Below are 12,024 nucleotides of genomic sequence, written 5' to 3'. Positions count from 1 at the left end.
CTAAAATTAACTCAACCTAGGATCCTAAAATTTAGGAATCCACTACACACAAATGAACTCCATGCCCCTAACTCGAATTAACTGAGCTAGACTCCTATTTTTTAGGAATCAACTCAAGAAAAATGAACTTCAACTCAATAACTCAAATTGAGTGTTCTTAACTGAGTGAAAAGTGCTATGTCACCCTAGTTAACTCCTCCAAGTTGTCTGCTGATGTGGAAATTCAAATTTTCTCAATTTTAATTAAGGTAAAAATCAAAATTGAGACTTTTCTTGTTGTAATTTCAACACTCCCTCTAAGAAAGAAAGGGATTATCAACCACCCTTATCATCAACCTATGAAATGTATTTCATGAAACACCTCTCACTGTTGTTGCTACTACTACAACATCTGCAACTTAGAAGCATAAAAAGAAACAAACTGAATCAACTATGTCTCCAATTGTCTACTGGGAAAACTGTGTTGTTGTTGACTCTGCTATGGAGCCTCCTGCTCTCTTCTCAACACTCCTCAGTATCTGATTGACACTTATCCTCCTGCTACTGAATATTGTGGGCCCCTGTAACAAGGTAATGATCCATGAGGAGAATGACTCAATGGACCCTCCCCAAATTTCTGCAACTCTTGGACTAAGGATCGACATCACTCCACCTCACTCCTGAAGGCATAGTTGAATGTGCTCCCTCTTCCCACTTCACTCGAACTGATCTAGGAGGATCCATCGATCCAATTGCACATGTGTTCAAAGTGTCCTCATCAGTATTCATGAGTGTTGTTTAGTGTCATCATCGCTTCAGTTCAGCTTCGACAGATCGACAGTGTTGGTTATGATGAGGTTGTTTAGGTAATGTTATGGTTTCATGGCGTTTAGTTGATGTGATGTTGTGCCTGGCTGTCGACTTATGTCATCGACAGTTTTGCTAGGGTTTGGTCGACGACATGTGTTTTGTCATTTGAATTTGTAGAATTTATGGTTGATATAGTTGATTGTGTAAAAGGATTCGAGTTAAAGTACCTGGTCGACAACATAGTCTTGTCGTCGTCACCACTAGTGTCAGTTTCAAAGTTGTGATGGTTGTCGTCGTGCAATGTTGACGAATGTCGCACGGAGACCACAAAGATGTACAAGGGTCAATCATTTGGTAAAGGCTTCAGTTTCGCCGATGTCACTGTGCAGAGTCGACATGGGTCTTGAAAACTTAAATGAAACCTAAAACCTAAGCCTGGACCTAAACCCTAACTCCTAGATATCTTATTATCATTTGTTACCCTAAAAGGATCCTATGCTAAACCATCCAAATCCTAAGCTAAATCAAAACCATGTATTAAAGTCCTAATACATTACAAAACATGTATTAATCCATTACCTAAGTCCTAATCTACATTGAAAACCATTAAAATCCTAAACCCTAGTGGTAAAACCTAATACAATACCCCTCGACCTATTCCTATGTTTAAACATTGTAATACAAAAACATTACAAATTAAAACACATAATAGTCCTAACCACTGGACTAAGCCGCAGCGGGACTATGTGCCATGTGAGCGTTGTGGAGATAGATCATCAGAGTTAGCCAACAGTCAGGCACTAACCACAGTTGGTTAGCCGCGTTGGAACCAGGTTCATGTGAGCGGATAAGGGGGAAATAGCTACGGTTAGCACTTGTCAGAGGTTCCATTAACTGCAGCAAAGACCGTGGAGCAAACCACAGCATGTGACTACCACCGCCACTGTCACCGTAACCACAAAGCGGAACCTCTGCCATCTAAACCGCAATTCAAGCTGACTGTTCACATGCGTTGTTCACTTTTCCATACAGTTAGCAAACAACTAACGGTCAGCGGGGTTATAACAAAGTATTTTTGGGTTTTTTGTTTGTAAATTGGTTTTGTATTAATATGAGGACCATGACTAGGCCTAAAGGTGTTCCTATGTCACCAAAATCAACCCAAGAAGTCAACTTATTCATCCTTTAAGGAATTCAAGGAGGTTATTATGCATTTGTAGGCCTATAAAAGTCATAATTGTCCATTGGAGAACGAAGGAGTGTTTTCAGTTTTCATGTGCAGGTTCTGGAGAGATAGAGGCGATTTTTTTTTTTAGTGTTTCGAGAGCATCAGGAGTCGGATTTGGAAACCGTAAGCGGAGTTGGAAAGCTGGTTCAGAAAGCTATCTGATGACAGAGGTTAGAATTTCCTGTGTGCAAGTTCACTCTGACTAAATCACTATGTAATCCACTTCTTCTTCTCATTCCTAATAAAAATGGTTGCCCATCTTGAAAGCGGACCCGGAGACGTAGTCCATCAGGGACGAACTCCGTAATCAATATCGTTGTCTAGTATATCTGTGTTTTCACTATTTACACTTCTGTTTGCATCTTAATTATGGTTTATGAGCTATCGTAAAGTGGTTTGCTCTAGCAGTATTCCTTGTTTTCCGTGCTTTTGGTTATCATTCAAATTACTAATGGCTAATCAATTCTACATCACTATTTAGTATATGGTCATTTCAGATCATGAACTCTCTCCTTGCTATAGGCCTCTGCTTGAGTGGAGGTCTCCACTCTGCTTCCTGTCTACTTCTCCATTTGTGGCTGCTCCACAACTTCTCGAGGCTTATTCTAAGGCTACATGTTGAGAGGTCTAACATGCTCCCTATCAACCACCATATCTCTAGTCTCTTCTTTTCTCCTCAAGTCTTTTCATGTATCTTCTACCTCAAGTGCATACAGGTTCTTGAATCGAACCCCGGTCTGCTTCACCTATCCCATGGTTGTGTGACTTAGGAATTCATTTCCTTTGCTGAAGATCACATTGTAACCGTGGTCTTCCAAAACTGCAATGGAGACGAGATTTTTCTTTAGACCCGGAAAAAACATCACATCCTTGATCCTGAAAGGGGAGCTCGACTCCCTATAAAAGGTGACTATACCAATCCCGATCGAACTGTACCTTCCGGCATGTCCAAACTCAATGTTCATCTGGAGATATTTCTCCTCCAAGTCATTGAAAAATCTTTATTCCTCGTCATATGGAATGAGGCACTGTTGTCCACGTACTACATGCTCCCCATCACTATGCTCGCCATGCATGCGATAAGAGCAAAGTCAAGCTTGAATTGTGAAGCCAAAACTTCACTTGTTGCTGCTACTACATGATACTTCTTTCTTTCCTTCTTGTGTGGACACTTTGTGGCATAGTGCCCAAATTCATGACAGTGAAAGCACTTGATTTTGGACAAGTCTTTCTTCTTTCCCTCTTGGCTAGAATTATCCTCACTTTGGGACTTCTTCCCCTTGGCCTTCTTCCCTTTGCTCACTAATGAAAAGTCCTCTTCCTCTTCTTTGGATGAGGTCCCATCTCTGGTATTTCAACTTATTTCATCCTACACCAAGTCGGACTATAGGCGCTCCCAATTTGATAGTTTCTCCCTCCCATTCATTGAGTCTTAGTAGCTGTGGCAGCTCTTGGGAAGGCCTAGAAGGGTTAGGCTTACCAAATCATCCTCTACTATAGTAACCCCAACTTCACCAAGTTCATCACGACATTGTGTGAACCCGATAAGGTATTGTGGAATGGTCTTGTTCCTCTGCATCTTGATATTTCTAAGCTTGTCCTTGAGTGGCAATTTCCTGTGATCACTACTATTCTGGAACAAATCTGTCAACGCTTGCCACATTGCATATAGAGTCTCTTTCCCATGGATATTAGAGACAATATGGTCTCGTATTCCCTCTAATATGATCCTCCCCACCTTAACAACACACTTCTTCCATTCTGTTAGATCCCTTGAGTCAAAATGTTGTTGGTTTCGGAATATCATTATCAATGAATTCCTTCAACCCATCATCCTCTAGTATTTCCTCCATGTGGTCCTTCCATGCAATATAATTCACGCTACCCTCAAGAGAATACTTAAGCCTTAGTCCATTAAAATCCATTTTCTTAGTCTCGAAGAAAACCTGCAACCTGATTTGCAGCCTTGAACCTCCTATAGTGACAACTTAGAAATATCTTTTCTTATGTGAATCATGCGCTGAGACCATGTAGAAATTCTATGTAGATCTAAAAGTGCTCATGAAATTTACTAAATCATAAGACTCAAATATACTCTTCTCATACGCAGAAAGAAATTCACGATCGAGAACACATATCATAAACATGCACAAAGATTTAACACACATACACAAAGATTTATATAGGGGAAAGAAACTGCTCAAAACCCCTTCCTATATGTATTGCATTAATCATAGAATAGAGAACAAATACAATGCTTGCTCAAGCCTAAGCACACCCTGCAAGTGTATAGTCTATCCCTCTGCCTGACTGACTGAACCTAGTCAACAGTTAGTGAATCTCAAGCCTTCCCAAGCTCCTATTTCCTTGCAATGTTCCATTGGTAAATTTCCCCTATTTTTTAGGAATTTCACACCAAGGAATTGTGCAATAGCCTTAGGTCAATCTCTGATTACATGCACCACCTGTACACATGGGAATAGTCTACAACTGATAGTACACCACCTTGATATATGCATCTCAACTAGGTAACTCAAATTCTCTACATACATGAGCTAATTTAGGTTAATTGATTAGTTACCTGGTTGATCACTAAGTGTAATTAAAGTTCCACTTCCACAACTTGACCTTCCACTAATTCCTCCAAGAATTAGAACTAGTTTAACTGAACATAACTCAATTTAATTGAATTATATTACTACAACTAAAATTAACTCAACCTAGGCTCCTAAAATTTAGGAACCCATTGCACACAACTAAACTTCATACCCCTAACTCGAATTAACTAACCTAGACTCCTATTTTTCAGTAGTCAACTCAAGCACACTGAACTTCAACTCATTAACTTGAATTGAGTGTTCTTAATTGAGTGACAAGTGTTATGTTACCTCAGTTAACTCCTCCAACTTGTCTGCTAATGTGGAAATTCAAATTTTCTTAATTTTAATTAAGGTAGAAATAAAAAATGAGACATTTCTTGCTACAATTTCAACACCTCCAAGATCTGATGGAGCATGACTATGCCATTGGGTCATATTCTTGCTTGAAAATGGTTTTTTGTTGTTTTTGATCTCTACTTGTTTATATTCTCATTATGTGCTATGCTTTTGTGTATGTATTGCAATTTAACTATAACGTATAAAATAATTCCATATGTTGTGTAATGGTTTATTGGAGAGGCTTACCAACTGGATGACTTAAAAGACATTGATGAAGAAGATGACGTATCATTCACTCTTTTAGAGTATTTCTCCTTTGTTTCCTACCCTGAGAAAACATACATTATGTATGACACAAAATCACTGCATAGTTAAAAAGTCTTATTCAAGGAACATTATTCTTGCTAGGAGATAAATCATGGAAGAGTCATTGAAATTGATGACAAAGAACCAAATGTTTGGTTTGGCCGCACCCTTTCTCCTATCTTCGTCCAGTGGCATGGGGCATGCCAACCTAAGCAAAAGCGCAACAAGAAAGGAATGGGATAAAGTTGTTACCTAGAATCACTGCTCTATGAGAAGAACTAACTCTAAACAAGGCTAGGACAACCACTATTGAACTATATCCCAATGCAATATAGTACTTATTGGAATGTGAGATCATATTGAATAATTTTAATTGCTATTCCAAGGTATACATAATGATTTCCATACCTTGAAGTAGCAATGAAAGAAATTAGGATATCTGAGTTATTATGGAACAATGTTTCAAGCCAATGCCCAAATTTATTCCATAAACCTGTTGTTTATGTACAACTTGGAAAAGTATAAGATGATATTCAAGTGTAACCCATCAATTATTATAAATATCTCATAGCATGTATAGATTGTTAGTAATGTTTCACTATGTGTCTAATATGAGCCAAAACACTAGGTCTATTATGCAAGCAAATCACATTAGAGAATCTAGAAATTGCATTTGTTTTAAGATGCCCATCATAACCATAGTGTAATATCCTAGAATCTTAGAATGAATTATTAATGTTGTAACATCCAAAATTAGGGCTCAATTAAACTAATGGTGGTTACCAAAGATTAACATCATGAATAGTATTCTGAATAGTGAGTGTATCCATACACAATGTGATATGGGCCTTTGAAATCAATTAAGGTGTTGTCCCTTTGCTCAATAAGTGAATTAAATGAAAACACTATAGTGGATAAATTTACTTGAATAATTTAGATTTTGGGAGCAATATCATAATAAAAAATTAAATATAAACAAGAATTTAACTGTGGTATGATATGGTGTCATGTTCTCCACAAGTTCATTGGCCTAGAACATATTATTCATCCTTCCTCGAGTATCTTGGCTAGAAGCCCTTCCTCTAGCTTGTTGGTCATCTTGGGTTACTTAATTGCAACCTTTATTTCTTTTATAATTAGTATTACGGATTCTGATTTTTTATTATATCCTACTCAATTTTTTGTTGTAATAGCTTGTTGGGTTGTTACATTACAATTTTTCAATTTTTATCATATCCAACTCAATTTTTTGTTGTAATAGCTTGTTAGGTTCTTACAAGGAAGCCTATATTTTCTTCACCATTCCCATTGCCAAGTCACATTTTGAATTATCTTGCTCAATTTTCAGTTGTAATAATTAGCTTAAGATGTTGCTTCACCAAGTGTATCATTTCTTACCTCTTGCCTTCAAAACAATTCCTTAGTTCACTTCTATATCTATATTTATATCTTTGAGAAATCTTGGTTGGCTGCAATCAAAAATGAATTTTCATACTCAACATACTCAACAAGATATATCCAAATTTATTGTTCTTCCTTCAATTATGAATACCTACGTTCTCTTAGGTAGAGTGACAAAGGATTAACTAGAAGACCGACAAGCAACAATTGAAGGTTCCAACAAACTATGACATCTAATAATAGCCATCCTAAATTATAGGCACACACAACGACAAAATTAATACCAGGGCTTTCAATTAGGTTTGATTTACCTTCTTCATATGATTTAATTTTTTTTCGAGAAAATGCCCATGAAGGCTCTGGACTTCACTTCATACTTGGAGTAGCTTATTGTGCAATGTGGCCAACCTATTATACATACTTAATATCATTGTTCTGCAGGAGAAATCAAATTTAAAATGCTAGTGTTTCTTGATTTGCAAATATTTTTTATTTTTAATATTTTTAGTAAAATTTTGAATAAACTTTTTGTTTGTTCTTTTATATGAGATGCATTACACTGGACACATGGTGCCAACAACAAAGATATAAGATACAATATTAGTATAATAATAAAAAAAAAAAGAGAAGATGAGTTTACACAACTACATGACATATAGTTTTATATGACAGAATATATTGCTTCACTAAAAAAATGTATTGGTTTCTAATAATTTTGTCCCCACAAACACATGTTATCCCAAATATTCCTATTAGCATTTAATAGAATCTTCAATTTTATTTATCCTACTATGTAAGTCTATTTATGTAACTTTTGGTCTTATACTAAGAAAGGAAGTCTTATACTAAAATACGAGCCCTTATCATATATTTTTTTCTCAAGGTTTGCTCCCTTGAAAGTGTAATTATTAATTGGTTTAAAGCCTAAAACAACACCGACGGACTTGACAAAAAACAGTTAGTTAATACAACATTAGAGTTTGGTCCTTGGGCACCTTACAAGAATAGACCCCCACTACATGTATTAAGTTTTAAGGGGCTTCAACTTTTCATCTAGAAGAGACGTACACTTTTTGTCCTCATTAACAAGTGGTGATCAATCTTTGAACATATATGCATTTACCTAGGTGCAGAAAAAGAGAGGTAAAATTGAATGTAACTATCTCTTAATTCCTCTGGTATGTAAAACAGGGTAAAAGTTAAAAGTGCAATCTGAACAGAGGGAGTGCATGGAAGTCCTTGACAATGAAGCTTCAGATACGTTTTCATAATGAGCTAAACTTTTCACGTTGGTTAGAGAGAATGTGGAAACACTTTTTTGATCACCTTTAATATGGCAATGATTATAAAAGGAATTCATGTCTCATTTACAGTAAAGTAGTGAGTTGAAGTTCATTTAGTGCTAACATTTTGTTGGAATCAAGGTGGTGTAATAGTTATTTTATAGGATTCTTTCATTAGAGATTCTATTTCTCATTGCTTCTGCAATATTAACAACAGTAGCAACTATTGCAGCTCTCAAAGCTGCCATCTCAACGCATACAACTTCAGATGAATCTCATACTACCGCAGCAGCAACGTATTCTACAGCAGCATCAACAGTGTTTACACACACTTCCACAACAAAGATCTCAGTTACAACAATAACCATTATAATAATTTCAGTAGCAGAATTTGCAAGTTGGGACGCTGCAAAATCATTCGTATATGGGTTTTGAGTCTGTGCACGGCTCATTGGCAGGAACTTGCTACGAACCTTCCCTGGTTAGTAAAATGAACCTTCCCTGGTTAGTAACAAGATCCTTCCCTGGTTAGTAACAAGATCCTTGTAGAAAATTTGATGATGTAAAACTAACGACTGTCTCCACTTTCTAACTACTCCATGGATTTAATCTCGATAGCTGGTTTCTGCAATTGCTGAGGCAACGCTACTCTTAAAAAAAAAGCTAAATATAAAGTGGTGAGCTAACAATCCAACAATCCATCTCATGGTGTCGTCAGCGTCAGGGGTGTTACTGTCAAGGGAGTCTAAGTGGGCCATGGTTTACAGTTTATGAAATCGGTTTGTGGATCCATATCTGGGGTACCACGAGGCAAATGTATGATACGTGACAATTCGATGTTCCATGAAGTTGTCACTTTGTGTATTTGTGATCTGCCATGTAGACAATGACAGCTGACAGATTGGCACCACATGCCATGCGGGCTCGTGCCCGCATGCCATTCACTCTTGTCTGAATGTCTTGCTGAACTGGATCGCACTCAAATTTGTCCCTCATCAAACTTTCAACCATAAGTAGCCATCCACCCGTTCTGGATTCCGTCTGTATTTTCCGAGCGCATTCCATTGGTTTGTTCATTCTCCGAATCTCCACCTGCTCTGCTCTTTGTCTTTGTTTCTGTTTCAGTTTTTCGTTCGCGTTCAGAGCTGGCGAAGACGAATATATTGAGGGCTGCGACTGCAGTGGAGAAGAAGAACAAAAAGGTGGTAAGGCGGCTGTACGAGGCGCTGGGGTCGGGCGATGCAAAAACGGTGCAGAGGATTTTGGCTCCTCACTTGGAGTGGTGGTTCCACGGGCCCCCCTCCTGCCAGCACTTGATGCGGCTGCTCACCGGCCGCTGCACGCACACTCGTTTTTCCTTCGTCCCCGATTCCATCACCGCGCTCAGTCACAACCTGGTGGTGGTGGAAGGTCGCGAGGACGAATCCGTGTACTGGGTTCACGTCTGGACTCTGGACAATGCAGATTGCACTGTCACTGAGCTGAGAGAGTACTTCAACACCTCCCTTGTTGTAACGGAGTTCAACCCGCCTTCTTCCTCGGCCTCCACGCTGGAAGAAACAGAGCAGATTCAGAGGTGTTCGGTGCCCCTGTGGCAGAGCGAACTCCTTAAATCCAACGCTGATTCCATGCCTGGTCTCGTCCTCGCTCTCTAACATCATCTATGTAACTTTTGCAGCCTTCCCTGTACATCTGTGTGATGTGTTGTAGTAGCCATGTAGTCTGTTTGTTTGCAGGTTTGTCTCTCTGGTCAGACATATAGTTTGTAAGAATAAGAATGGTGGGACGCCTGACGTTCACGTGGGTACCGTCCACAAATACGCCATGACGTTTTACAATATGATAAATATAGTTATAGTTTTAAAGTTTCATCTTACAATTATTTCCACTCTTTCCACTCTGAACTTTCCAATATCTCCCGGAAGAGAAATAAAAAGGGAATAAAATAAAAATGGCAATATAACCAAATAAAAAAAACTTATATTTATAAATTGGATTATAAAATGTAAGATGGTATGTTTACTTTTTAAGTATTGCGTTTCGTAAGTAAGTCATTATGACCATTTTCATGAGAGGTAGTCGTAATTGATTAATTTCTCATTGCATCGGGTGATGCTCACAAGGGTGAAGTAGTGGGATTGAAACTAGAGAAATGAATCACATAGTGTTAATCATCACTTCTCATTGCATCTAATTTCTCATTGCATCCCTGTGAAGAAGTGGGATTGAAACTAGAGAAATGAATCACATAGTGATGATAGTGTCAATCATCACTTCTCATTGCATCTAATTTCTCATTGCATTGGGTGATGCTCACAAGGGTGAAGAAGTGGGATTGAAACTAGAGAAATGAATCACATAGCGTCAATCATCACTTCTCATTGCATCCTTGTGAAGAAATGGGATTGAAACTAGAGAAATGAATCACATAGTATTAGATATCATTTTTGGGATTCAACTGCGTTAAGTAAGTCATTCAAATGTATGACCATTTCCATGAGAGGTAGTCGTAACTGACTAATTTCTCATGATTTTGAATAGTTCACTTAGCACTCATTGCATCGGGTGATGCTCACAGGGGTGAAGAAGTGGGATTGAAACTAGTGAAATGTGGAGAACGAATCACATAGCATCAATCATCACTTCCGGGGCTTGCACCCGGTAACCAGGACTTCCCAGGAGGTCACCCATCCCAGAACTCCTCTGGCTCAAGCGCGCTTAAGTGATGATTGATGCTATGTGATTCGTTCTCCACATTTCACTAGTTTCAATCCCACTTCTTCACCCCTGTGAGCATCACCCGATGCAATGAGTGCTAAGTGAACTATTCAAAATCATGAGAAATTAGTCAGTTACGACTACCTCTCATGGAAATGGTCATACATTTGAATGACTTACTTAACGCAGTTGAATCCCAAAAATGATATCTAATATAATGCACTGCGTAAATCCCCCATACTTAGAATCACATAGTGTCAATCATCACTTCTCATTGCATCTAATTTCTCATTGCACCGGGCGATGCTCACAGGGGTGAAGAAGTGAGATTGAAACTAGAGAAATGAATCACAACAAGGGTGAAGAAGTGAAATTGAAACTAGAGAAATGAATCACATAGTGTCAATCATCACTTCTCATTGCATCGGGTGATGCTCACAAGGGTGGAGAAGCGGGATTGAAACTAGAGAAATGAATCACATAGTGTCAATCATCACTTCTCATTGTATCAAGGGGTGAAGAAGTGGGATTGAAACTAGAGAAATGAATCACATAGTGTCAATCATCACTTCTCATTGCATCGAGGGGTGAAGAAGTGAGATTGAAACTAGAGAAATGAATCACATAGTGTCAATCATCACTTCCGGGGCTTGCACCCGGTAACCAGGACTTCCCAGGAGGTCACCCACCCCATATTGCCTCTGGCTTAAGCGCGCTTAACTATGGAGTTTTCCCCACAATCAAGCCCACTTAGCTTGCTACCCCATTTGCAAAACCTTAGCAAGTATTGTGCCTCATGAACTCTACTTGAATGGTTCATGAGGCACAATACTTGCTAAGGTTTTGCAAATGGGGTAGCAAGCTAAGTGGGCTTGATTGTGGGGAAAACTCCACAGTTAAGCGTGCTTGAGCTAGAGGCGATCTGGGATGGGTGACCTCTCGAGAAGTCCTCGTTACCAGGTGCAAGCCACGGAAGTGATGATTGACACTATGTGATTCATTTATCTAGTTTCAATCCCACTTCTTCACCCCCGTGAGCATCACCCAATGCAATATGTGCTAAGTGGACTATCCAAAAACTATGAAAAATTAGTCAGTTACGACTACCTCTCATGAAAATGGTCATAGATGAATGACTTACTTAACGCAGTTGAATCCCAAAATGATATCTAATATAATGCACTGCAAAAACCCCAATACTTAATTCAAAAGAGTGAAGGGAACTCTACTTGAATGGTTCATGAGGCACAATACTTGCTAAGGTTTTGCAAATTGGGTATTAAGCTAAGTGGGCTTGATTGTGGGGAAAACTCCACAGTTAAGCGCGCTTGAGCCAGAGGCGATCTGAGATGGGTGACCT

The 12,024-nt window shown here is 38.7% G+C and overlaps 1 protein-coding gene and 1 pseudogene across 1 annotated transcript; both read left to right on the top strand.

The window, feature by feature from the left end:
- LOC149160842 (nucleosome assembly protein 1;2-like) overlaps window positions 1-8,381 on the top strand; it is a 32,002-nt pseudogene extending 23,621 nt beyond the window's left edge.
- Window positions 8,382-8,832: 451 nt separating this feature from the next.
- Window positions 8,833-9,811, top strand: LOC149160841 (uncharacterized). The gene is made up of 2 exons (XM_089434721.1): window positions 8,833-8,895; window positions 9,002-9,811. Exons 1-2 carry the CDS (start codon window positions 8,833-8,835, stop codon window positions 9,599-9,601), a joined length of 663 nt encoding a protein of 220 aa, XP_089290847.1. The 3' UTR covers window positions 9,602-9,811.
- The last annotated feature ends 2,213 nt before the right edge of the window (window positions 9,812-12,024 follow it).

The sequence above is a fragment of the Pinus tabuliformis genome, chromosome 5_2 (genome assembly GCF_031772625.1).
Source record: "Pinus tabuliformis cultivar Carrire ecotype Pingquan chromosome 5_2, CPIR1, whole genome shotgun sequence".
Classification (NCBI taxonomy): Eukaryota; Viridiplantae; Streptophyta; class Pinopsida; order Pinales; family Pinaceae; genus Pinus; species Pinus tabuliformis.
The sequence above is the reverse complement of the archived record's forward strand: the minus strand, read 5'-3'. Positions and strand labels throughout refer to the sequence as shown.

Bases quoted from the DNA above. Each gene is read 5' to 3' on its own strand.
- LOC149160841 (XM_089434721.1), top strand. From the start codon at position 8,833: ATGACAGCTGACAGATTGGCACCACATGCCATGCGGGCTCGTGCCCGC. The intron at 8,896-9,001 runs GTCTGAATGTCT...GTATTTTCCGAG, and splicing joins CCCGCATGCCATTCACTCTT to CGCATTCCATTGGTTTGTTC.